The 27,787-nt window shown below is 42.1% G+C and overlaps 1 protein-coding gene across 1 annotated transcript in view; it reads left to right on the top strand.

Moving 5' to 3' along the window:
- LOC309546508 (uncharacterized protein C11orf97 homolog) overlaps nt 1-27,787 on the top strand; it is a 129,248-nt gene that overhangs the window by 15,735 nt on the left and 85,726 nt on the right. Inside the window, exon 4 of the mRNA XM_082246248.1 lies at nt 14,169-14,291. Coding sequence (XP_082102374.1) covers nt 14,169-14,291 — 123 coding nt within the window. The remainder of the gene's footprint in view (nt 1-14,168; nt 14,292-27,787) is intronic.

The raw sequence follows: 27,787 nt of genomic DNA, 5'->3' as shown, positions 1-27,787 counted from the left end.
GGCGGCAGGACAGGTTCTGGGGAGCTTGGGTTTTTTTCACCTCGCCAGTGTCGGGACGCATGCAGACTTCTGCGGCCATTTGATGAGATCACCAAACTGGTCAGTCACGGCCAGGGCGACATAAGTGACATCATACCTTACGCCTTCTTTCTGCAGCATGCATTGTGTCGTGTCATTGATCAAGCCGTTGAGGAGCAGGAAGATGAGGAAGTCGCAATGTTGAATGAATTCCCAGGGGGTGCTACTCCATCTGAGACAAATCAACAGCAGGAGTCTGAAGAGGAGTCAGAGGAGGATGGTGCTGGGGGGATGAGGAGGAGCAAGAAGATAATGCTTTAAACCTTTCTGGGATCCCTGGTGTTATCCGTGGATGGGGGGAGGAGAACGAGGACAACATTATCCTGGATGAAGAGCTGGAAGCAGGCCACTACACCGCTTCCAATTTAGTGCGAATGGGAGCCTACATTCTGCAGTGTTTTAAGGGGGACCCCCGTATAAAACGCATAAAGGCCAAGGACCAGTACTGGGTGGCAACGTACTTAGACCCCCGGTACAAACACAAAATGGCGGAAATGTTACCACAATCACAGAGGGCCGTCAGAATGCAGCACTTCCAGGCCTTGCTGCAGAAAATGCTGTATTCTGCTTTTCCGTGCGCTGGCAGAGGAATTTACAGTCACAGAGAGACAGTTGCGGGTAGCAATCCAACAGCGCCTGCAAGAAGAGGGAGGTTTAAAGATGTCTTGGCCACTTCAGATATGAGATCCTTCTTTCAGCCGAACCATCTACAGCTGTACTCTGGATCCAGCATGAGGGAACGCCTAGACCGACAGGTGTCCGACTACATCGGGTTAACGGCCGATGTGGACGCTCTGAGGAGTGATGAACCCCTGGACTACTGGGTGGGCAGGCTTGACCTCTGGCCAGAGCTTGCACAATTTGCAATGGAAATGTTGGCTTGCTCCCCATCCAGTGTCCTGTCCGAAAGGACGTTCAGCGCAGCAGGAGGGATCGTGACCGATAAGCGCCCACGCCTAGCTCAAGACAGTGTAGACTACCTCACATTTATAAAAATGAATGAGGCATGGATCTCTGAGGAATTCAACACATGTGACCAGTAGACCAGGTTTCATCAAAATTCCTCATGCTAGGCCACAAATATCCGCCAGACCGCCATCCACCCACAACAATTCCTGGTCCTTGGCTTCGCTACATACAGCGGCATAAAAGACATTTCATGTCCATTGAATGGCAAATTTTTGGGGCCTTTCAAGGCCGACAATAATTTTTTCTGTGAATGCCTAATGTACCTCCAGCCACCAAATACTACGTTCTTTGCTGCCAGTTTAACCCATGTGAGCTAATTTTTGGAGCCTATACAGGCCGACACTTACTGTTCTGTGTACTGTGAACGCCTACTGTACCTCTAGCCATCATATACTATGTTCTTTGCTGTCAGTTCAACCCATGTGAGCTAATTTTTGCAGCCTATACAGGCCGACACTTACTGTTCTGTGTACTGTGAACGCCTACTGTACCTCTAGCCGTCATATACTACGTTCTTTACTGTCAGTTTAACCCATGTGAGCTAATTTTTGCAGCCTATACAGGCCAACACTTACTGTTCTGTGTACTGTGAATGCCTACTGTACCTCTAGCCATCATATACTACGTTCTTTGCTGTCAGTTCAACCCATGTGAGCTAATTTTTGACGCCTATACAGGCCGCCACTTACTTCTGTATACTGTGAACGCCTACTGTACCTCTAGCCATCAAAAACAAAGTTCTTTGCTGTCAGTTCAAACCATGTGAGCTAATTTTTGGAGCCTATACAGGGCGACACTTACTTATGTATCCTGTGAACGCCTACTGTACCTGTAGCCATCAAAAACAAAGTTCTTTGCTGTCAGTTCAAACCATGTGAGCTAATTTTTGGAGCCTATACAGGCCGACACTTACTTATGTATCCTGTCAACGCCTACTGTACCTCTAGCCATCAAAAACGAATTTTTTTGCTGTCAGTTAAACCCATGTGGGCTAATTTTTGTGGCCTTTTATGGCCGACACCTAATTCTGTATCATGTGAATGCCTAATGTACCTTCAGCCACAGAATACTACGTTCTTAGCTGTCAGGTAAACACATGTGGGCTAATTTTTGGGGCCTTGAATGGCCGACACTTACTTCTTTATCCTGTGAATGCCAAATTTTTTAGACTGGAAATGAAAAACAATGGGTCTGTAAAGGTTCTGCCAAATTGTGGAATGGATGTGGACCCATTTTACAGATGTGTGAATGGACCCTATATGTATTACACAATTTATTTACCGGCTGCAGGCAGTTCTGGCTGATTTATGAAAAAAATATATATATTTTTTACTGTAAAAAAAAAAAAAAAAATTTAGGGCAACTTTTTCAATTGCAATATTTCTGTTATGACATTGTCCATGTGCTGGGACTATTTGTGCACAGCTAGTATGTCTTTTGTGGCTGCAAATATGACCTAAAGGTTTTTAAAGTTCGCCTCCCATTAAAGTCAATGGGGCCTGCCGCGAACTCTCGCTTCGCGGACTTTTGAGAAAATTTGCGACTGACGTTCGCGAACCGCCCCGGCCGATTTTCGTCCATCCCTACTGGTGAGGTCATTGGCAACGCCTCTACTAATCATCCAGTATTTTGGATATTAGAATTATATAATAATTTCTCCAATTAAGAATAATCATAAAAACAACATAAACATCTTTCCATACTCTCATAGTATATATACATGTCCATCTAATATCTCCATCATATATCTAGGTAAGGATTGAACCTGGTAAAGCCATTTAAGAAGGATATATTATTAATACAGTATATATATTAATGGGAAATGACTGATTTTACCCATATACTATACCCAGATACCAAATCTTTACATTTAGTAGCAGTCCCCAAAAGGGGGCAATATTGTATTACTGTTAGATTCAGTATATAGAATACAATAGTACCACTATTACACTGATAACCTATGACCTCTGGCTAGTGAAAATCCTTAAATTATCAAAATCCTGTCATATGCTGTCAGACTTTGTGTCTGGCTTGTAGGATTTATATTACCTAGCCAAGGCTGAAGCAATTCTTATATAAACACTCCCTTTATATGCCTTAAAATGAAGTAATTTGTTTCAAGACACATAAGTCCTTACACTTAAAAGAAATATTCTAATATATATATATATATATATATATATATATATATATTTATATATCCAACATTTTATAAATTCCAAGTTCACACTTATTATATCAATAATAAAAATACAATGTATTATCGTTAATATACATCTCACACGTGACAATTTTTTCTAAAATGTATTTTTAAACGAACCTTTAAAAAAAAATATACTGAACTTATTGCTCATTGTAAAATACAGACAATCAAAAAGACATCACCCCCCCCCCTTTAAAACCTAGTGCCATCCTGGCTAGGCTTTTATCAGGTGAAATGTCAGAAAGTCCCATTATTTACGTTTTTAAGACTTACAGAAATATCTGCTGAAAATACAAGACCTTTTTGTAAGAGACATTTTGTTCAAAAGAACATGATCTCATACAAGATGCTTGCTGTACTGTTCAGAATCTCTATATAGGACTGAATATACATGGCCTTTATAATTCCATTTTTCTTTTATTTAATCTCCCCAATAATCCTGACAGACAGGTTGGAAAGAATATTTGAAAATCAGTTAGTCACATATTGTGAGTGAGTGGGAAAAAGGGGTTGATGAGGATAGCCGGTCTATGCCTAGAGGGATCTATGATTGATCCTCATCAATAAATATATTGGCGTGCAATCCTGGAATTCAATTGGGCTCATTTAGTTAGAAAATGATGTGTATATAGTGCAGAAAGTTGACTGAATTGAGCAAAGTTAAAGTTATTGAGAAGATTTATCATCCCTAAGCTTGGGATTTAGAGGTGTTTAAGAATTCTTTATTAATTCATGGTTAAAATTCAACCAATACACAAGCAATATCTTTGATAAAGATACACTATAATCAATATAAGCACACACAAAACAAAACATAGGCTACAAATTAGAAATTATTAGAAACTAAAATGTAAAAATGCAAGCATGTAAAAATTTGAACATGAACGGTACCTTAAAGTACACACTGCATCAATAACTCAAACTTGAATTTGGAACCATGATTCACTGGAGATATTTGATTTGCATCTCTCTGCAGAGGCTCATATATTATATCTGCCTTCGCACCTATCCACTTTGTCGTATATCAAAATATGTGCTCTGTGAAAAACATTCTGCTTTAAACCCAATCAGTTAAATCAAGATACAAGCTTTAAAACAACCTGGAAAACTAAAATGTATATAGTGCAGCTTACCAGTTATTAGATGTGATGGCTTTTTTTTTTTTTTGTAGGTTTAGTGGGGGACCGCGCTTAAATAAATAAATATCTATTACGGGATTATCAAAAATACATCAGTAAATATGACTCAATATCTTTCCAATAAGTGAAATAAATAAGTAAAATTCAAAAGTCCAAAAATAAATAGATTGCAAATATAACATATATTAGTGATTGTGAAAGTCCATGGTGAATACTACTAATAGTAATGTTGCAATAGTGTCCAATCTGATATAAAGTGCTCTTAGTGCTTATATTATTGTTAATGGTGGGTAGATGGCAGTTTTCAACATCCATTCAGTCGTTATGTGCTGTTCCTTCACCTTTTTATATCTTTATTTTCCTACCAATAACACACTTCTTTTCCTAGGGTAACAAGGCTCACTCATTGTACTGTTTATTTGATAGAGCCCAAAGCTGGTCTCCTGATTTTGACTACAAATGTGTATTTCTCGTTTTATCCCCTTTACATGGGAGGTGGGGTGATTTGTTTTTTCTAGAAGATAGCTTGGAAGAGATGTAAGATTATTCGAAATCTTAGTTTATTTCACAGGAAGTGACAAGGAGACTGCATGTTCTGTTTTAAGCACAGCTTTTTGCGTTGATATACCTCCTTTAGCCCTTAGTCCATCCTATAGATCTTAGTATGCCCAACTGCTAAATACATTTACTCTGCAGTTAGCTAAACTCTTTAATAAGACAAGGCAGTTTAATCCAACATAGTTTTACTTCCTAAAATAAAGTACAGTGGACATTTGATGTGTAAAGAGACAATACTTTTTTGAGCCCTATGCCTGCTATGAAATCTAGCAGCCTCCTGAGGAAACCTGAAGAAAAGAGGGGTCTATCTACAAACTAAACTAGTTAACCCCAACATACAGGGAATTTGGATCATGCCATTAACAAATATAGATATCCTTGTAGAATTGTATGCAGTTTCAAAAGTTGTTTTAATAATTTTAAATCTGCATATTTCAATAAAAAAAATACCTGGTGATCCTGCCATCATAGTCCTTGTTTGGGCACTTTTTGTTTTGGATGACATCTGCCTCTCAGTTGTGCTCTTGCATTAACCATTTTGACATGAGCCCCTGGAGGAGCCTACAAAAGACTGTAACCTACCTTCCCAGGAGATGGGTGTCCTAGGTATGGTCAACTCAGTGGTATTTTTTTCTATGATGTTTTTATGAAACATAATTTTGGTAATATGCTGGCAGAGGAACCGCCTGAGTGGTTCTGTATTTTTCAGTCATGGTTTAGGCCTTTTGTGCAAAGCTGGGAGAATGGGGAGCCAGTGAAAAGACTGAGGGTCCGACATGGTGAGCTCCCAGCTTATGTTGCACCATGCCTGAAAATGCTTCGGCAGTGGCAAGTGATGGCAGAGGAAATTAAATCTCTTGAAAGGAAGGTCCTGGAGAGGAGGGTTGTTAAATCTGTCTTTAACGAGGCACTAGCCTTGAGGGATGGCCCAGGCCCTGTTATGAGGGAGGGTCTGCGTTTAAAAAATCTTGAGAGTATCCCTTTAAAGTTTTGGGATTTGGCCTGGCTCTTGTTCCATGGCACACTATGTGAAGGGCAACTTGAAGCATAGATCTGGGGAGAATTGTGGTTGTCCAAGAGTGGAGTGTGACAGTGTGGAGGAGACTATGGACCATTTCTTGTTTCAGGGCCCCTTCAATATAGAAGTCTATAAGTGGGTGGGTGGGCTCTGGGTATCTCTTTCCTTTCCCGCTTGAGTTATGGGGAGTGGGCGTACGGGGCTTTTGAGACTCACTGGGGTTTTTAATTTTGAGACACTTATTCTTGTTAGCTTAGTAGTCTATTACTTCACATGGAATGCACGGTGTCAGGTTTCCACTCGGGAAAAAGTCCTTCCTGTCAAGTTGGTGGTGCACAACATTCTAGGTGAGGTTGGGAAGATTCAGGGTCTTGAGGGGAGCAGATGGTGACCAGGGGGCTTGAACAAAGACGTGGAGGAATGTCAGGTCTTTGTAGCCGCTGTTTGTGAGTCTCTGGGTGTGCGTTTTTTCTTTCTATTCTTTCATGTCCCCTAGATTTTTATAAGATCAAATTTTTAAAAAAAGGCTGCATGTATGGATTAACTTTTTATTCGTTTTTTAGCCTATGGGTGTTTTGATGTTTTTCTGGCAAAAAAATTTTTTTTTCTGTTTTCTATGCTGTAGTAAGCTAGTTTTGTGTATGTGTGGGTGTATATGTGTGTATATATATATATATATATATATATATATATATATATATATATATATATATATATATAATATTTATTTATTCAGTATATGTAAATATGTTTTTATTAAGTTTTATATTGTAAGATTTTTAATAAACAAAAATTTACAAAAGGCTGTGACCACACATACTGCACAAACATGTTCCACCATTGTTTCTAATAGGAATTGAGTTTCTGGTTCGCCACTACCATGGGGAGTTTGTGAATCTTTAACTTTTGGTTTAAAACATTACAGGTGTGCCACCATAAATAAGGAACAACCTATAGTGCAAAGCATAGCCTTTGTCCCTGGTCAGCTGAGTAAGATGATCCAATATATGAAGTATTGAATAGCTCAGCCCTTTTTTTTTATAAAAGTGTAGGCCCATAGCCGTCTTTATTGATGAACCAGATGTACCTCGGTTCGGTTTGGATGTTGAATCCACACTCCTATTGAATTTAATGAGAGCTATATTCCAGGCTAATAGGCAAAGAATTGTCAAACAAAGGGCATGTGGAGCTGGGCTGTGCCCTGAGGGACATGTACCAGTGACAAAAAATGATTTGATTTAAAAAAAAACGTTTAGCGGGGAGCGGCAATTTTAGTAATGCTTAAGTGAAACTTTGAAAACAAAACATTTTTTTTTTTTTTAAATATCATGCCTGGCGATGTCCTGACCCAGCCTGTGAAGTGCCACATCTGTACATGGTATACAACCTACTACAGCAAAAATGTTATTTACAAAGATTAAAATGCAGTTTAAATTTCTGGTAAATTACAGTTGTAACCAAATGGCCAGGAATTCCCTTCATTTTCGTCCTAGACAATGAGCCAACATAAACATGTTATTGGGGGGACATCACACAAAAAGTCGTGGGGTTCCGCCTAAAATACATACCAGACCCTTTATCTTTTTAAGGGTCTGGTATGGACATCAAGAGGGACCGCATACAATAAAGGGACCCCCCCCCCCTAAATCCATACCAGACCCTTAACTGGGCATGCAGCTTGGCAGGTCAGAAAAGGAAGGAGGCCCCCCTCCTGAATTATACTAGGGACCACCCAGGAAAAACAGCTTGTCCATTCCTGGGAACTCAACCCTACCAGTTAGTTAGTGAGTTACTTGGCTTGCACGAATTAGCCTATGTTGCTAATGCGCAAGCCTCAAACATGAGGGGCATGTATGTAACCTATTTTGTATTGACATATTACCTATGAATGTTTATACTCATATTGCACATATGAATTTGATATGTTTTATATGATAATATCACCTCATCACAGGACCTGCAGCTGAAGGTCAGGGGGATCATGATGCCCTCATTAGTGTACCAGTCTCTCTCCCTCTCACTGTCCCTTCTACAGCTCTGCCCAGCCAGGCATGCTCCCAGATGGCACACTCATTGCCAAGTTTCCACCACTGCTCACATAAGAGGACTCTGTCATGCCTCCCATGGTTTGTACCACCTTGCCTGAGACTTTGGCCCTGCAAGGAGCTCTTTAGATCAATACTGCAGAAGATTAAATCTTAGCAGCTCTGGGGTGTCTGGGTCCCATGCTCCATCTACTAGGCCCGTTTCACACAGGCATTTATATGGGCACTAACCACACCCATGACATCACTAAAGGAGGATCTATGCTCAAAGGTAAGCTAATATATAATACAACTTTTCCTTTACCATGCTATAATGGAAACAGAGCCATTTAGTAGCAGGCAAGCTAACTGCCCCGTCAACATATTTGTACTTATGAACAATATTTTACCATTTTGCTGGGAAAATTGGGGTTGGGGCATTGGGAGGTTCTCTTTTCTATTGTTGGATGATTCCTTTATATGTCTGCATTTTTTGTTGTTTGTGTATCAAATGCATGAGAAAGGGTCCCTGTGTGCTCCCGAAACATTGCTTTTCTATATGATCATACAACAATAAAGTGCTTTGCACTTTGAAATACGCTTGCCAGTGTACTGGTGACAAATTTTATCCATGTTGTACACCATGACCAGTTGGGAATCCTTGCAGCACCCTTTTAATCACATGGTCGCTTCAACTGGTGTGTCAGAATACCCCAAGTCATGGGAACTTGACGTCATTTCCTCTCCATGACAGAGTTAAACTTTTTTTACTTTGAGATAAGAGGGCTGTTGAGTGATTTGCCACAAGTTCATCATCTTCCACAGCAGAACCAAGTGTTAAAAACATATAATGTTTTTCTTTATTTGGATTTGCAGTTTTCACTAATTTTTTTGCACTTTACTGGGATATATTAAATATGAACTTTTTATGGGACTTTTTATTATTAATATGAATTGTATCACATTGATCACATTGATTCACTTTTTGTAATTCCCATTTTTGCACTTTACAGTGATTTTTTAACATATGTATCATTTGGGATTCTTTCCATTACTAGTATGATATTTTACACTCACATAATTTTTTATATTATTGTTTCAAGTGGCGCAGCACATTTTTTTTAACATTATATGATATTTTGTATGCAGTGAAAACATACTCAGTGATAGCGGCCGCTTGTTTTTTATTAATTTATTATTTATATATATTTTTTCACTTTATACATCTGTGTTTAACCACTTGATGGTTTTTTTTTTGTTGCGCTGATTTTTTTCTTCGTATAAAGTGTTAACAACAGCTTTGCTGAAAAAAAAAAATGGTTGTGATGGGAGATGCGGCAAGGAATACCTACTCAGGTCTATGATCATCTATGGCAATTCCTTCTCTAACCACCAGACCGCAACTTTCTTGTAAAAATTAATGAGCTGAGAACTGTAAAATGTACTAAACTGCAAACTCTTTATCCCGTGAGGAAGCAGAAAGAGTTTAAATCTTTCCCGAAAAGCCTTTCATTTCATTTATCTTACTCTTACCAATCCGGTGGTAAAAGTGAGATAATAAATGTGAATGGGATTTATATTAAGAAAAAAGTAAATCCTCTTCTAAGTCCCCTCTAGCAATCAGTGGATTGTGTAGAATCTCTATATGGAGATCCTATTCATTATCAGCAATGCATTAGACATGGAACAAGAATGTATTTGAGATGGGAGAAGATAATAATTTATAGAATGCATAGAACTACCATGACAGATTTCTTCTCATCATTTCATCTCTGAAATCTGAATGTTCTCTGAAATGTCATCAATATCCCCCCTAATCTAGGCTTGGCAGACTATATCATTATGAAATGATAATTCAGTTTTGCATATTCCTAATAGGGGAGCAATGGAAGAAAAACTAAGGAATATTTTATACACGGAATAGACAATGTGTATGCTAATTTTTTTAAAGTCACACAATAGCCAAAATGTTTTAAAAAAAAGTCAGTCGGATTTGGGAGATTTTCCCTTACTTTCTGTACACCAGGGAAAGAAGTAAAAGGATGTGGGTATCACCAGGACAAGAAGACAAAGAGAGCAATAAAAATCTGACAAATGTTGTAAGGCTACATTCACACCTGAGCGTAGCGTTTTTCGCGCGTTTTTTACCGTGATTTTACCGCGATTTTTGCAGCGTTTTTTACCGCGATTTTACCGCGATTTTTACCGCGATTTTTGTGCAGGCGTTTTTAGATTGAATAGAGATCAATGGAAAACGCCTGTAATCTGCCCAAAAAGAAGCTCATGTACTTTTTTGAGCGTTGGGCGTTTTGTATACAGCGTCAAAACGCTCAGATGTGAACAGGGGCCATTGAAATGAATAGGATTTGTCTTGTTGGGCGTTTTGAGAGCTGATCCTAGAGCAGAAAAACGCCCCAAAAACGCCCCAAAACGCCTAGATGTGAACGGAGCCTAAAGCGGAGTTCCGACTGTTTCTGTGTTTATTAAAAGTCAGCAGCTATTATTATATACTGAACAGGATCTAAAGACCTGTATATTGCGATATTTAAAGGAAGATTTAGGTTCAAGGGAAACCTTAACAGTTGTTTGTAGCTTGTAAATTGATTGCTATAAAAAAGTTGTCTTCTTGTACACCCTCATTAGAAGAGTGGAGAATACAGGTAAACGATACTCTTATGACGGAACAACAGATTTATAGAAATAGGGGATGTGTGTTTTGCAGACTATGGGAACCGTGGATATCAACGGATATCATGTAATATGATACTGTAGGATATTTTAAAAAAATTTCCTTTTTTTTCCTTATTAGTTTGAGTGTTGTTGGCTATGATTGTTTTTTATTGTGATGGATCTTGTCTGTAGAATCATCATTTGCATATGCTGTATAAATGTAAATTTAAAATGCTGTATTGATGAAAACTAAAATAAAAAGTAAATTAGAAGAAAAGTGAGCAGCTACAAAAAGTGTAGCTGCTGACTTTTAATAAACACACATTCACCTGTCCCACGATCCAGCGATGTGGCCGCCCGAAGCCTTTCTTCTCTCCCTCGGCTCTCCCCGGTGCTGGCCTCATTAGTGTGGGCACCTGGCTGTGACAGCTTGCGGCTTCACAGCCGGGTGTGCACACGCGTTAGTCGCGCTGGGCGTCCTGAATGGCCAGGCAATCTTCTGGGACCTGTGACGTGTCCCAGAAGATTGCAGGGAGGGAGGGGGAGAGGAGAACTTCCGTGCCACTAAATGTGGCATGTCAGGGGATCAGGAGTTCTTAAAGCAGAAATTCCACTTTTGGGTTATAAAATTGTACCAAAAAAACATTATTATTTTACCTGTGCTCTGTCCCCATTAGGGTTTATCACACTGGTGGGTGTGGGGTGGGGTGGTAAAATCAGGTGGCTGAGCTGCGGTTTTACAACCCCCCTTCATCCCACCCACCCACCTAAACATAGAAATGCAGCTGCTCAGGGCTGTACTCATGCCCCAGCAAAAATTTAATTACTTGTGCTTTTGGCAGGTGATACTGCTGCTGAATGCAATGTTCAAGTGAATAGGCCATTTCACAACTGTATCCAATGCATGCAGTTGTGGTATGTATATGGACTTTGTGTGTGTGTGTTTGTGTTTTTCTATTGTTTGAACCAGGGGTGTCAAACTCAATTGCATCGCAGGCCGCATCAGCATTATGCCCTCAAAGGACCGGTTATATCTGTAAGATTAGATGTCCAGAGCACCCCACGCCCCCTTACACCCTTACATGAGTTGTCAAGAGCCCCCCGCCATCAGAAGTCAAGCGTCACCCACCCTTCCTTACATCACAAAGCACACCCTTACCTTGTGCTGCTGCCAGGAAGAAGATGCCACTGTAAGCAGAAACTCATTCCAGATTTACCGGAATTCATGCAAGATGCATTGATGCACATGAATTGCATGATTACACCGCGTGTCACAAAACACTTGCACATCTACTTGTTTACAGCATAGCCATCCAGCTCCCTTGAGCAGAGAAAAAGTCTCCTAAATAAGAATGGAAAGTTGGAAAGTCTTTGATTGGAAACATCTTTGATATGCAGGTTATTTAGCTGTCAACATCAATGCAATCAGAAGTATTTAATTTTCAATTAAACAAATTATTAATGAATCAAACATTGATAAAAAAAGAAAAGTGAAGGAATGACCTGATTTTTCTATAATGCACGAAAACCCAACTTCTTCCAAAACCTTTTAATTAGTTTCAACTTGGCCAGAAAAAAAGTAAATACTCACTGTCCATGACCATGTTGGGAAAAATATATTCAATTCCAGTCCATTTGACAGCCTGTGACAGCAGGACATAAAATGAGGGAAGGGGTCATCACTGGGCAAGGATATATTGGACAGTAATAATAACCCAACACACATTCTAACCCTTTTCTGTTTTAGAGAAAAAACGAAAACTGTTTTGTTGCAGTCTGTGTCTCCACTGATGAGATTTCCAATCACTTGAACGGATATCTTCCTACCAAGGTCATAGACCACATTCAAAACCTTCCATGTGTTAGTGTATCATAAATCTCATGAAAGCTTTAATGTATTTTCAGAAGTCATTCTCAGTCTTTTTAAATTTAACATTAAAGTGGAACTAAATCCCCAGAAATAGTCACCTCCATCTTCCAGTAATGTGGTGGTTACATCTCTCATCGGTCACTGTCATCTTCTCCCTGGCCAACTTCCGAGTGCCAGGTTTTCAGCTATTTGATTGGTTTTGTGCATCAATAAAAGTCAGAGTGTACCTAAAATGCACACATGTACATGAGCAGCTCAGGGTATATTCAATTTTTCATGTCCACCCGAAATTGCATGATTTTGGCAGGCAGTTAAGTGTTTGGAATTGCAGAAGAGAGATAGCATTCCTCCTCAGCGAAAAAAAGCTGCCTAGACAATAATATTAGCAGGTTGTATTTTTTGGAGGGGGGGGGGGGGTAGAGTTCCGTTTTTTTCTAGTGGCCCCGCTGCCATTCTGGCCTAGGCCAAAACAATGTGTTCTGCTCCTGCAGCCCCCTGGGAAGCCTCATTATATATCCTAGGAGACTGGGGGAACCCATTTACAGAATGGCTGGAGGGGGATGGAGCTGCCATGTCATTAGGGACCAAGCTGCCTGAACCCAGGAGAGCCAACCAGCTGAAGAGGACCAAGATGGTGGCAAGGGGCACAAACAGCTGAACAGTGGATCACTGCAGGACTATGCTGGATTCTCAGAGTTTTGCTATGCTTAACAGCATGGATTTTTATGTGCCTTGTTCACTCAACAACACACATTAATGCATATAAAAGCAAGGCACAACATATAAAATGTGTTACTGCACATGCATTTTCACTGCATTTTTATCTGTGGTACAATGTAATGTAATGGCCATAGCTGTAGACCATTTACTTAACCTCCTGGAGTCTAGCCTAAAAACTCCCTGAGATGGGGCCTTTTTGTGCAGCCTTGATGCTAGAATATTGTTAAGATGCTCCCAGATAGGAGCTTCTTAGCAACGTGGACACACCAAATATTAATTTGACTTTGTAGGTTTTAAGGTTATTTGATAAATAAAAACTATTCATTGCATTATTTAAGAAAATATCCTTGCTTTACAGCATTTTTTCAGTTTCAGTGTCTGAAGCCTTTGTACACCATCGCAGGCATCTCTTATTTTAGAGACTTTTGATGAGCAGGGCCCTCTGATTCCTCCTGTATTGAATTGTATTGTAACTGTACTGTCTACCCTAACGTTGTAAAGCGCTGCACAAACTGTTGGCGCAATATAAATCCTGTATAATTTTATTAAAAATAATAATATGAGGCTGGATGGGTTAATGCAGGCCCTGAATTACTGTAGCCATTCTATGTGTCCCCAAGAGGTAAACTGAGGGCAAGAAGGAAGAGAGAGCCTTATCCAATGCTACGGCTTAACTGAACCACTAAGAAAATCACCTCACCTTTCTTCACGGTAAGGAAGACCAGACTGGAAAACCTGTAGCAGAAGGCAGATAACCATTCCATTCTGCAGCGGTCTGCACTTTTATTTCTCGCTACACCAAAGATGAGCTATTACTTTAATCTCTTCCCTCCCAAATCACATTGTAATGCTATCCTGAGCAGAAAACAATAGAAATTTCACACCGATAACATTACTTCACATTTATTTTTCTCTCTAGTAATGCAGCTGGACAGGATTTTGAAAAGTGAGAAGAATATGAGATCCTTTAATTCAGCTGCTCTGCCTCGGAACAGCTTCCTGACGCAACCCGACAATTACTCCAGACACCAGGGAATCAAAGGTAAGAGTAACTCTTTCTCTGCTAGACTTGAAAGTATTAATGCTTAAAGGAGAAGTACAGCCAAAGCTTGCTTGGCTGTAGTTCTCCTGTGGATCACCAGAGTGCAGTCCGTTTTGCACTCCTGTAACATGTTTTCAGCTGACAGGAGGCTGAAGCCCGATGTCAGCTGTCGTCACAGAGCCGGTCCAGGCGGGGGCAAGAGTGCGACAATATGGTTGGGATCCATCCACATGCCTGGACCGGCATCCAGCTCAGCCTCTCAGCAAGGGGTGTGCAAAGCAGACAACTCTGAGAACCGAGCGGTCAGCGGTGTTTGATTATTCAGTTCTCAGTCTTAGAGACAACGGGGGACAGATGCAGAATCAAACTGATGCTGCATCCACCTAGGAAAGAATATTTTTTTTTTTTCTGGCAATTTACTACCACAATAAGGTAAATGTGCTTCTGGTTTGTAATATTCAAGAAGTGTAGGGCAAAGAGTAATATCTTTCATTTAATAGAGAGTGAAGACAGGGCAGAATGACTATCCCGTTTCCTTTTTGAAGCATCCCATGTCACTACACACTTGATGTAGGTAGCATTAGAAGGGATGCTGCCAAACCCGCGCCCTCTCCACTAGCCCAGCATACCTCTGTTACCTCACTCCTAGTAATAGATTGGCATCCCACCATGTGCATAGCACAACCCTCACACTTGCACTAGTTAACACCTTCTTTCCCATACATTGTGATCTGGACATGGGTCTCTGTAACGTGGGTTCTGTTAAGTTGCTACTGGAAACCAACCTCTGGGGAAGAAGCCAGCGCACTGACCCCCTCACTACTGGAGGACCTATCACCTTTACCAGATACCACGCTTAATGACTGGTTGCATAGAAGCTTGTTCTAACACTTGGTTACCCATAGCAACTGCACTACTCCTCTTGCTTTATTTACCAAGTAAACCTTCTGTAGCAGCTAAGCTTCATACCACACATGTGCCTTACTGACCCTAGTTCTTTTGATACCCCAAAACCAACATGCGCTCCTTTATATAACTTCAAACCAGGTTCAGAACAGTTTATGCAACTTTACTTAAGTGTAGCACTACTCCCTTGGGAGTTGCTGGTGACAGGCTTCCCTGGGTTACCCATAGCAACAACACAATAGCTTAGTGACTTTGAAGTGCTTGGCTCAGTCAAGAAACAGTCTAGGGGTTTTGTTTTGTTTTTTTGTAGTTTTATATGAGAACTTTTATAGGAGAAGCGATGAGTGGGATACTCCAACTTGAATAAACTATGCACAATTTGCTGGGACGTCTAGATATAACTGAGTCTGGCAAGGCTGCTGCTTCACCTTGTCACTAGCAGTGAAGAAGAACTTAATGGACTTGTATTAGTCTATAAATCGCTCTTCAGGGCCCAACAAGGCACCCCCTTCACCCCTATTCTTCAGGGATCTACACGGCACCCCCTTTACTGTAATTCTCTCCGTGTGAGCTAGCTCCTTGATCCCCTGACTTCACTGGAGTGGTCCCCTTCCTGGGCCGACCCTTTGGCAAGTCCCTGCTTACTCATGGACACTGTTTTTCCTGAGAGACTCTGCCAGCAACTCCACCGTCAGCTACACTGGGTCCTCTGCAGCTCAGCTCCACACCTGGTTCACAAGGCTGACTGCCTAAGACCACCTTCCTCATACACAGCAGGAGGAGAGACCAGCCGTCTACCTCCTCCTGGGACTCTGCTTCCCACCAAAAAAGCTCTGTCACATGTCCCCTCCGCTTTTATCTGCAATCCCAGGATGCATTGCAAGAATGCCCTCCCACTGGGACTCCCATAAAAGCTAATGTGTCACTGGCTGGGTTTCCTCCACTGTCCAACAAGCTCCATCATTGGATACAGTGGGGCACTCCCTCAGACCCAGTGAATCACACCTGGAGACATGCAACAGGCAACCTAACAGATCAGCTCCCCTGATAAGTAGAAGAAGCAATAGATGCTTTTTCCGAACACCTACCTAGGAGGGTGCTACATAAGGAATTTCTGCAACACAGTTCAACATGAACAATATCCATATCTTGACCCTAACTATAACTGTTTGGCTGCCCAGGAATACTGTACCTCAGAAAGGCAGTAGTCTATTTTGGCATTCTCCAAGTGTTTGGTTGATCCCCGTAACCCTGGTGCAGTAGTCCTCCTCCACAGCAGTTATGGCATGTCCTTCCATGTATCCCTCCTGAAGATCCCGAACCCAGCCTTCCCCCATATTTATACTACTGGTGGGTAGACTGGATCCAAAAAGCCTGGAAACGGTAACACACACACAATACTTATTTCCCCACAGCCTGGGCCAGCCACTAACTAAAACCATATATCTGTAGGCAGTCTGCCTACATGCTACTGGATTTAACTTTCCTGGCCTATATCGAATGTCAAAGCTGTACTGCAACAGTCTGTTTGACCATCAATGTATACAAAGCAGATGGTGGTGCATTGCTGTAGGGTGTAAGGTACATACAGCCTCAGGCTTGAGTCTAGCGGTGCAGACAGGCTAGTAGTGATGAGCCGACCACCCCCATGTTTGGTTCGCACCAGAACATCTCAAACAGAGATAACATAACAGCTACGCCACGAGGCAGCTGAGTAACCTAAAGCCCCGTACACACGTACCGATGGTCGGCATACAAATGTTCCTCTTTTCTCCCCGGGATGTCGGTGTCTGTTGAAAAGTGCAAAGACAGCACAAGGACAGCACAAGAATTTTGTCTGCAGACTTCAGCTGACTGCAGAAGTGATGTCATGTAATGGTTAACTTTCCCTGTGTTTTTAATTTTCTGAGCATGCCCAGTCTTGCAAATCTGCGGTCTGTCGGCCGAATTGTGTACTGACAGGCGAACAATCGTCCGTTCTGGTGTCGGCATACAAAAATTTTCATGTTTGCAAGAAAGACTCTTGTCCGCGGATTGTGCGCAGACATCTGTCGGAGGCACCATACTAACACGCGTACAATCGGCAGATCCTTCGTCCACCGACGTTTGTATGCCGACGATCGGTACGTGTGTACGGGCCTTTAGACTCTCTCTGCCTAACAATTCTCTATCTTAGTTTGACAGCTCTTTTACAGGGCTCTGACATCACCAGCTCCCCATAATCCATTGCTCAGGTGCAGTGAATAAATTACTGATGTCACTTCAGAAGAGGTGGGACAATTAATATGTTTTTAATAAAAACCCATAATTAATATAAAACACCCACTGGCCTGAGGATTAAAACTCACAGCCTTTTGTTTGCAAGACTGGTATTCTATCAGCTAAGCCACCGAGCCAGCTGATTAACCTTGGACTCTCTCTGGCTAACTAACTTCTATCTGAGATTGACAGCTCTTTTAAAGGGCTCTGACGCCCCCCCATAATCCATTGCTTTAGGTGCAGTGAATAAATGACTGATGTCATTGGGATGGCTTGTGATGTCAAAAATCAAAACAGCTCATTCCACGGGAAGCGTCCGGAGAAGCAGGAGCTTCTTCTTCTTTTTTTCTATTTTTCGGGCGGACGGGCGACTGATCATCAGGGGACAGTATTTTTTAATAAAAGACTTTTGTCATTACTTTTTTGTACAATTTTTGTGGTAAATGGGAAGGGGTACCATGTACCCGATGTCCATTCACATGGGGGTGGAGCTGGGATCTGGGGGTCCCCTTGTTAAAGGGGGCTTCCAGATTCCGATAAGCCTCCCCCTGCAGACCCCCACAACCACAGTCCAGGGTTGTGGGGAAGAGACCCCTGTCCCCATCAACATGGGGGCAAAGTGCTTTGGGGTGGGGGCTTATGGAATTAATTACAGCGGAGACTGCGAGCCAGGCCTTGTTTTCAACATCAGGGCCTAACCTCACAAATGTGCTTCTGGATGAATGGTCAAACATTCCCATAAACACACTCCTAAACTTTGTGGACAGTCTTTTCAGAAGAGTTGAAGCTGTTATAGCTGCAAAGGGTGGGCCAACTCAATATTGAACCCTACGGACTAAGACTGGAATGCCATTAAAGTTCATGTGCGTGTAAAGGCAGGTGTCCCAATACTTCTGAAAATATAATGTACATCTATATGTGACCATCTGCATACCTTGACCTTGTTGTGCTTCTTGATTTCGCTGACCTCATGCTAATGGTGCTCGCATTTTAGATTTAGTAGGGTACTGTTTATTTGACTTTATTGCTTTATTGTACTGCACATGTGCTGCTAGTGCCTCCCAAGCAAATTCAATAATCTAATATGACAAATGCAGTCCTACCTGCAGACCAGTAAATGAAGCCATGCTGTATAACAAACCAGTTGATCACAGTTGCATAGGTTTTTAGATCACCTCCGGCAGCCTCAGTGCATTGCTGATAGCCTTAGTCAATACAGTATCCTTTGTAAGCCTCAGTGGATTGTTGGTAGCCTCGCTTAATACTGCTCCCTCTGTCAGTCTCAGTGCATTGTTGGTAGCCTCAGTCAATACTGCTCCCTCTGTCAGCCTCAGTGCATTGCTGGTAGCCTCAGTCAATAGAGTTCCCTCTGTCAGCCTCAGTGGATTGTTGGTAGCCTCGGTCAATGCTGCTCCCTCTGTCAGCCTCAGTGCATTGTTGGTAGCCTTGGTCAATACTGCTCCTTCTGTCAGTCTCAGTGCATTGTTGGGAGCCTCAGTCAATATCGCTCCCTCTGGTAGCCTCAGTGCATTGCTGGTAGCCTCACTCAATACAGCTCCCTCTGTCAGCCTCAGTAGATTGTTGGTAGCCTCGGTCAATACTGCTCCCTCTGTAAGTCTGAGTGCATTGCTGGCAGCCTCATTCAGTACTGTTCCTTCTGTCATCATCAGTGCATTGCTGGAAGCCTTGGTCAATACTGCTTCCTCTGTCAGCCTTAGTGCACAGCTGGTAGCCTCAGTCAATACTGCTCCCTCTGTAAGCATCAGTGCATTGCTGGTAGCCTCGGTCAATACTGTTCCTTCTCTCAGCCTCAGTGCATTGCTGGTACCCTCAGTTAATACTGCATTCCCAGTCAGTCTCAGTGCATTGTTGGTAGCCTCGGTCAATACTGCTCCCTCTGTCAGTATCAGTGCATTGTTGATAGCCTCAGTCAATACTGCTCCCTCTGTCAGCCTCAGTGGATTGATGGTAGCCAAGGTAAATACTTCTCCCTCTGTTCGGCCTCAGTGCATTGTTGGTAGCTTCGGTCAATACTGCTCCCTATGTCAGCCTCAGTGCATTGATGGTAGCCTCAGTCGATACTGTTCCTTTTGACACCCTCAGTGCGTTGCTGGTACCCTCGGTCAATACTACTCCCTTTGTCAGCCTCAGTGCATTGTTGGTAGCCTTGGTCAATACTGCTCCCTCTGGTAGCATCAGTGGATTGCTGGTAACCCCGGTAAATACTGGTCCCTCTGTCAGCTTCAGTGCATTGCTGGTAACCTCCGTCAATACTGTTCCTTCTGTCAGCCTCTGTGCATTGTTGGTAGCCTCGGTCAATATTTGAATTGAATCTTTTTAAACCAGAGTTTAGTATCACTTAAGGGAGATCTTTCTATGTTATCCTCCCCCGAGCAGAATAATAATAGTCGATGATACATCCTACCTTCATTCATCTGACACTTTCATTTGATGAGACAGCAAATATTTGACAAAAGTTAAAGTATTTCTGACTGTACTATGCTATAGTCATGTCCTAGTGTGACTACACTGTTGCTTTATACAGTGTTTTATACACTGTTGCTAGTACAGTGAGTGAGCATTGGCACTCTAGGACAGGAAGTGTGTCATTTACAAAATCACCAGGGAAAAAAAAAAGATTAAAAAAAACTATTGCAGCCAACTTACCTACAGACTAACTGCATTATATACATTTTTATTTTAGGGTTTTACATACTTCTAAAACAGCAATTGGGAAATTGACCACCAGAGGGTAGCAAAGCGCAGAACAACACACAATTCACTGTGTTCTCTGATACCAGTTGGGAACATCTGTAGTCTGCATTTAGAGGTCCCTTAAGAAATCGTTTTCAGTAACTGAAAGATTGTTCAGGGACTGAAGAATGAAAATAATCCTGTTTTGTGGCTATTTCAGGTTTCTAAGTATATCTTAGTTTTCTTAGTATATGAAATATCCTCCAAATATACTAGTGTGCGCCATCAAGAACAGTGATTACAGCAATATTCTACACTTATAGGGAGACACCATATCAGAAACCTAGGTTTTCTCATCAAAGATAAATAAAGAAAGTAATTTTGGATGAACGTAATGGCCTAAAGTGTATTTCCACTTTTAGCAGTTCAATTCAAGAAAAACCCCATTATATGTTTGATATGTCTTTCCATTCACACGGCATACCAAATATATATTCTGTTGCAATAAAAAGTCTGAGGAAAAACTCAGCTTCCTCTCATTAACATACACTGTAAGATGCCCAGCTTCTAAATCTTTAACCCATTTTAGGACAATGTTAAAAGCTAGTTATCAACTGATAAGGAGATCTGCAAGCAGTGCTGTATCTTGGCCTAGGCCAACGAGGCCCAGGCCTAGGGCAGCACTTTGCAGGGGGACAGCAAAAAAGCTGCACCACGCACGAGAAAAAAACAGCCTCCTCCCGCCTCCCCCACTAAAAAGAGTCCCTGACGGCTTGCGCTACACACTTTTAGTATAGTGCCAGTCTTATAGGGTGAATTGGGCTGGAGGGCAGGGTCCAGGAGGCAAATCAGTCTGGCACCCCCATAAAGCGGTCACACTGCTACCTCCTGGTATGATATAGTATGATATGATGGTATGATGATGGGCACTGCTGAGGCTGACCTTATGGGAACTGATGAGGCTACACTGATGGGCACTGATATAGTATATAAGGGGTAGGAAATTGGCGCTGCCCGATAGGGATATGTAAATGGTATTAATATCTAATCAATGGGACGTGTGGTGTTGATATACACAGAATCATAAGTACATAAATATATATAAAAAATATAAACATATATGTATAAAAATATGTATCATATAAAACCACCAATATCAATCACAATACAAAATATAAATATATAAAGTGCTAAGTGATATAAGGTGCAGTAGAATATGTGATATTGTGCAAAGAGGTAGAGGATACCTGTAACAATATTTAGAATAAATTCTGTGTGCATATGCTTATGGGAACTGATGAGGCTACACTGATGGGCACTGATAGACTGTGGTTGTGGTTTACAGATGACAGGGAGGGTCATAAACAGGAAGAGGTGTGGCCTTTACAGGAAGGGGTGCGTTATATTTAAATTAGGGGGTGCACAAGTTTAGTCAGGCCTAGGGCAGCACAAAACCTAAATACACCACTGTCTGCAAGCACAGTACAGCCATGGTTAATTACAGCCAACACCGCTCCCCAGCACCACAAACCAAAAATGCTATTTAATTCATTTTTATTGTTCAAAGCAAACTCCCCCATTCATTCATGTCTCCTTGCTTTATTTTGCTGAGAAATCACTTTGAAAAACACCCCCTATCATTTCTGGCTATGGCCATCCTGAGTAAGGGCAAATGATTCATGTAGCATTTACTTCCTAAAATCCATCTGCCCTTAGTTTTGACATGCAGGCAGGAGGGTGTTACTATGTAACTATGTAACTATGTGTGCTTAGCTGAGAAAACCCCTCCTCCCCTCTTGAAGACTCCTAGGATGTATGACATCATTTGCCAAGGTCTGAAAACCAGGAAGTAAGTGATAAAATGTGAAAAAAAGGATTATAACAAGCAAATATAATATAAGTTCCTATCTATCTACTAATGCTAGCAGCATAAGAATTAAAAATAGTCAATGTTGATTGAGAGAGTTCCACTTTAAATTATGCTATGTCAATGCGAACATGTAACAAATATAATATAAATAGGTGTTATGCTAATTTGGTAGCAAATATATATATTTTTTAATTTATGCTATGTGATAAGAACATTTAACAAATTTAAAGTATGTGTTATCCCAATTTGGCTGCAAAAGTGTAAATACACTTTGAAGTGTACTTTAAGAGCCCATTCACATTGAGGCGACACGACTTCGGGGGCGACCTGTGAAGTCGCGTGCACTGCTGTGCACCGCAACTTCGGCGCGACTTGCAGAGACTTCACATAATGGAAGTCTATGCAAGTCGCTCCGAGGTCGCCCCAAAGTAGTACAGGACCCTTTTTCTAATTAGATCGGGTCCTGTACTACTCAATAGACCGCGACATACCACGACTTGTCAGGCTGACAAGTCGCCTGACAAGTCGCGCTAATGGGAATGGGCTCTTACTCAAAAGGAAAAGTGCTGTTCATCCTCTTCACCTCCCCCTCCTCTAACACTTTTTATTTATTTATTTATTTTTTGTAGGAAGGTAGTTTTTTTTCCACATTTTATTGTAAAATGTCCAAGTCATACAAATATCCACACATAAAATAATATAAATACAAAGCGGAACTGTTAAAGTCAAAATTCCATTGCAGTAGCTTTTGTTAGAAAGATATGATGCAAAGACCTGGCTGTCCTGCCAAAGAACGTGAGAGGTTCAAAAGAAAGGTTTAAATGGCCCACCGTAGTACCTCCCTAGCCCCCAAAACGCAATGGAAACATAAGCAGTCATGCGTCAGTCTGACCCATTGGAAGGGGGTTCTGGACAGGGATTCCACCGAAGGGTCACCGGCAAGGGAGTATGTCCGAAACGAGCCCAGCAGGTCCTATTTTTGACAAGAACCAACTTCTTCATTTCTCACCTTGGAGATAATTATGTCACCCGCCCCGTTCCCATCCTGGCCCACACTCTCCTGGGACATGTCACACAAACCAGGAGGCTGCAGGGCCAGTCCCGTAGCACCACGTGATCTATCACATGTGTGGAGCTAAAAAAAGGGAAGGAATGGTAGGCGCAAAGGCAAAGTCTCTCAGTTTGAAACAGTTCATAAAACGTCCAACACTTAGGCAAGCCAATCCTTGTGCAGTAGCTGGTTTTGGGAACAAAATGGGAAAGAAGCAGAAGAGGAGAAGCACCACTAAATGTAGTAGGACAAGCAAGTTTTATCAAACCCATAAACAGGTCTACTCACATAGATAAATTAAAATCAGGCTTTATCATGTATGGAGGTCTGGGACGCCATTGGCTATGTCCGCTTGCACCGCTGGAAGGAATGCTGTATGGGCCCAGGAGATGAGGAGGAAGCCGGCTGTAGTATCACTCTCTCTGGAATGCAGCGTGACGTAAGGACGTCAGAGGATCCAGGATGCTCAGCGAAGAGATGGAGATTCACCTGAACGACATGGGAGAAGTAAAAGATCACAGTGTCGCCTTCTCACATCTGATTCAACCACTTAAGGACAGCTCCTCCTGCACAAACTGATGTAACTGTGCGTCGGTCACGCGCCTACTGCTACGTGCTCCCGCCCCCACTCGGCAGCGGGTACTCCGATGCACAGGGCTGGTGGCTCAGATTGCCGCCTGCCACCCGCGATTGCTCCCTGCTGAGAGAAAAGAATGGTCAGCTGTTGTAAACACAGCTGACCATTCTTCTCTCTGCAATGATCACAGAGCGCCTGTGATTCTTCAATATAGGATCACATTTAACCCCTGATCACCCACAGTGTTAACCCCCTTCCCTGCCAGTGTCATTAGTACAGTAACAGTGCATATTTTTAGCACTGATTACTGTAGTAATGTCACTGGTCCACCCCAAAAGTGTAAAAAATGTCAGTTAGGGGTCCGATCTGTCTGCCACAATGTCGCAGTCCCGCTAAAAATCGCAGATTGCCGCCATTACTAGTAAAAAAAAAAAGAAAAAACTAATAAAACAATAGAAATGACATAAATCTTTTCCCTAGTTTGTAGACGCGATATCAAAATACGCTTATTGTGATTTTTTTTTTTTTTTTTACCAAAAATATGTAGCAGAAAAAAAATTGGCCTAAAATTATGAAAAAATTTGATTTTTAAATTTTTTTTGGGGAATGTTATATAGCAGAAAGTGAAAAATATTTTTTTTTTCCAGAATTGTCGCTTTTTTTGTTTATAAAAATCGCACAGGTGATCAAATACCACTAAAAGAAAGCTCTACTTGTGGGGAAGAAAAAGGACATCAATTTTATTTAGGTACAGCGTCACACGACTGCGCAGTTGTCTGTTAAAATAACGCAGTGCCGAATCGCATTAAGGGTCATTAAGGGGGCAAATCCTTCCAGTCCAGAACTGGTTAAACCTCTAATTGCTGTACTACCATGTCACAATTGCATGCATTGCACAGTAATCATGGGTTTAAATCAGGTAGTAAGGAGGCAACATATCACTTCCTCTCCACTTGTCAAACACACTTTTCTGAGGAGCAGCATTGCCTGCTGTACTTTTGAATTAACCCCTTATTGCATTAGACGCCAGGGCTTGTTCACACATAAAGTTGAGGGGGAGTAAAACCACGTGGTTGAGTCACAGTTTTATGGCCCTCAATTCCTACCCCCTTTAGCTGCTGAGCCAAAGGTGTACACATGACTCAGCAGGAATTAAACCCCCTGATTATTCTGGTGGGTGCTACTGCCTGCCAATTGTGACTGGTTCAAATGGGGCCACTCTCCAAGCGTCATGCAACTTTATGCTTCTGTGGGGTCCAAGAGATTAAAGCAAGTTGTGCTACACCTACCAACCATGACAGGGTGGCTTCCGGCTTAACCAGCTCCGTGGATCAGCTTCCTAGAACGTCACTTCCTGGCTGCAGGGCGGCCGGAATAGCGTAGACTACACGCTAGGAAACATCACTACACGGAATATGGATTAAAGCTATTCTCCATGTAAGTTACTATATCGTTCTGTTATGCAATAAAGTCTTGGCTTACTACAGTGGCGCCTGTTCTTTTCTATTGTTGCCAGCGGGATTTCCTGTGTTTTGACCGCCAGTGCTGCCCTGAATGTTGGCTATTATTGGACAGTCCGAAAAGCACCCATTGGTCATCTTCTGTGTTTTTTGGTGGACACTTCTTCTGGTAATTAGCGCCCAACACCCATCTCCTTGAATAAAGGTGCAGTTGGGGTTGGGGTGGTAAAAACACACCTTAACTATGGGGGCTTACCACCCCCCAAACTGCAAATGTAAATTAACCCTTACTGTTCTGCACCTCTATAAGGCTTCTTTTACACTAATGTGCTACGTTTTACCTGCACCGCGGGTGCAGCATAGTGCATCTGCGACTTTCCTGGGTTAGCTGTGCTTTGACATAGACTTTTATTATATCCTGCAGATATATAAACCCACAGGAAAGCTGCAGGTACACTGCACTGCATGCGGGGCGAGGGTAAACTGCAGCATGTCAGTGTGAAAGGAGCCCTATACTAATATGCCCATTGTATTGCTTCACACTGACCTGAAGATCTCTTTTTCTCTGCTGTTGGCACCACTCTGGAGACCGCTAGCCAGGACAAGAGATAGCGTGCAGTTGGTATCACTTCGAATGGGACAGGAGCAAGCACTATTGAGGAAGCATCAACTTATGCTCCCTACTACAGCTCCAACTTTACAAGTAGTCCCTCTGCATTGTACTCTGTTTGGTGTTCTGGGGTGGCGGGTCAGCAAGTCCAGACTGAGATATACCAGTCACTTGTCCACAATCTGCTGGTTTCTGACCCCTAGGGGATGTCTTTTTGTAGATATATTGCAGCAATAGAACTGGCAAGAGGGAGGACATTGCAGGATAATACAAGAACGTCGGCAAGTACAGGAGGACAAATCACGAATTCTCTAGCAGCAGCCTTTGCTGGAGGTAGAGGGGACAACCAGCTATTCTGAGACTCTGTATAAACAGCCCCAGACTTTACAGTAACCTCCAAAGCACATGCACACCTGGAGTCCTAAGCCAAGGTCCTACTCACAATGTCCAAAGACAGCTGTCCTCCACCAAGCTTCCATGTGACATTCTCCAGTGAGAAAAAAGGTCCATCTCCAGCTCAGCTTCAACAGGTGATGCCCTCCAGCAAATATCCTTAAATCCAAGTTCTTCCAGGCCCTGAGACAAGCATCTGCTAAGGCCTACAAAGCTCTTCATTACACTGGGTGCCTCCCAGGGGCAGCAGTCCCAGGAAAATGGAACTTTAGAACAGGCCTCACAAACATTAATTTTTTTAACTCCACAGCAATATTTTGGGTACCTACCCCCAGAGATTGGTTGAAGTCACATAAATATTCATCAGCCAGTGACTGACCCTTCTTCTCTATTTCTGGAAACTTCTTCCAGAGGCTGACAAAGAGCAATGAGCCACCAAGCTTAGGGAAAACTAGCCAGACCTAGAAAATAGATTGCTGTTCCACTAAGTACTTCAACGTATATATATGATGCCCCTCTGAATTTAAAGCCCTGACAAGCTGGCATTACCTTGCCTAATATTACACAATAGCCTAGGGCATGACTTTAAATGGCAAACTTTATCTGCATTGGATCCACTATGTACTACTGCTAAAAAAAACACATCCTCTAAAATTCATGCCTCTAGATAACATGCATAGTGTGACTGAATGTAGATAACAGCTTTACTACATTTATAATGCTTAGGGTGACAATTATTTATTGAGGACATTTTAGCTGCTACAGTTCTAAAAGCCTTGAGCAGCACTGTGGCTAGCATGGATTCCAGTCTTTTTTTTGGGTCATTAGACAGGTTATACTGGTAGCTGAGTACACAGGTAAGGTATATCAGTGCACTGGTATCAATGCCGGCATGGTATTTAAAAGCAGAAATGGTATACAATCCAGACCAACCCAATCTTTCAGTTGAGCAGAGGGGGATTGTATGCCCCCAGGCCATGCGTTATCCCATATGACTCTTAGATATATACTTTGTGTAGCACTGTGCCTGTAGGGCTTGCTGTATGATGACTTGTTGGGCCTCCTCTGATTACCTGCACACAGTCACTTAGGGTACAGTTCACACATTCATCCTTACTCCCAATGGCTCATTACTCAATAAACAATCCAGGGGTTTTGTTTTTTGGTATTTATTGTGGAACTTGGTTGAGAGAAGGGAATATTGGGATACTCCAAATGGAACTATATACAGTTAATAAGGACAACTCTCACTTGGCCTCACCAGGTTGCTTGTGGAAGCAGTCATAGTGCTTTGACCATGCTGCCACGTGTATGGAAAGGGTTAAGTCTCCTTGCTCTCTTTCTCCAGCAATAGACTGGGTGAACCACATTATCTTCAGGATACTCTCTAGCATCCCCTTTACTGACACCCGTCCACTGACTCTTCTAGCTACAGGGATGGCTCCCCTCAGGTCATGCCCTTTGACACAGATCTGTGCTCACTGTATGAAGAATCAGATCCTTCCAATGTCTCCCTTCCAGTCAGCTTTTCAGGATATCTGGGTTCAGTTCCTCTCTAGCTCTCTAGGCTCTTAGGTCAACCAGCTGAGGGCACATGGCAACTTCTACAGAGGAGGAGGCAGCCGCCCCCTCCCCCTGGGATTCTGCATCTGGAAGCCCCCGATCACATGTGCTCC

Source organism: Pelophylax lessonae (assembly GCF_965119305.1).
Source record: "Pelophylax lessonae genome assembly, chromosome: 2".
In the NCBI taxonomy this organism is placed as follows: Eukaryota; Metazoa; Chordata; class Amphibia; order Anura; family Ranidae; genus Pelophylax; species Pelophylax lessonae.
The sequence above is the reverse complement of the archived record's forward strand: the minus strand, read 5'-3'. Positions and strand labels throughout refer to the sequence as shown.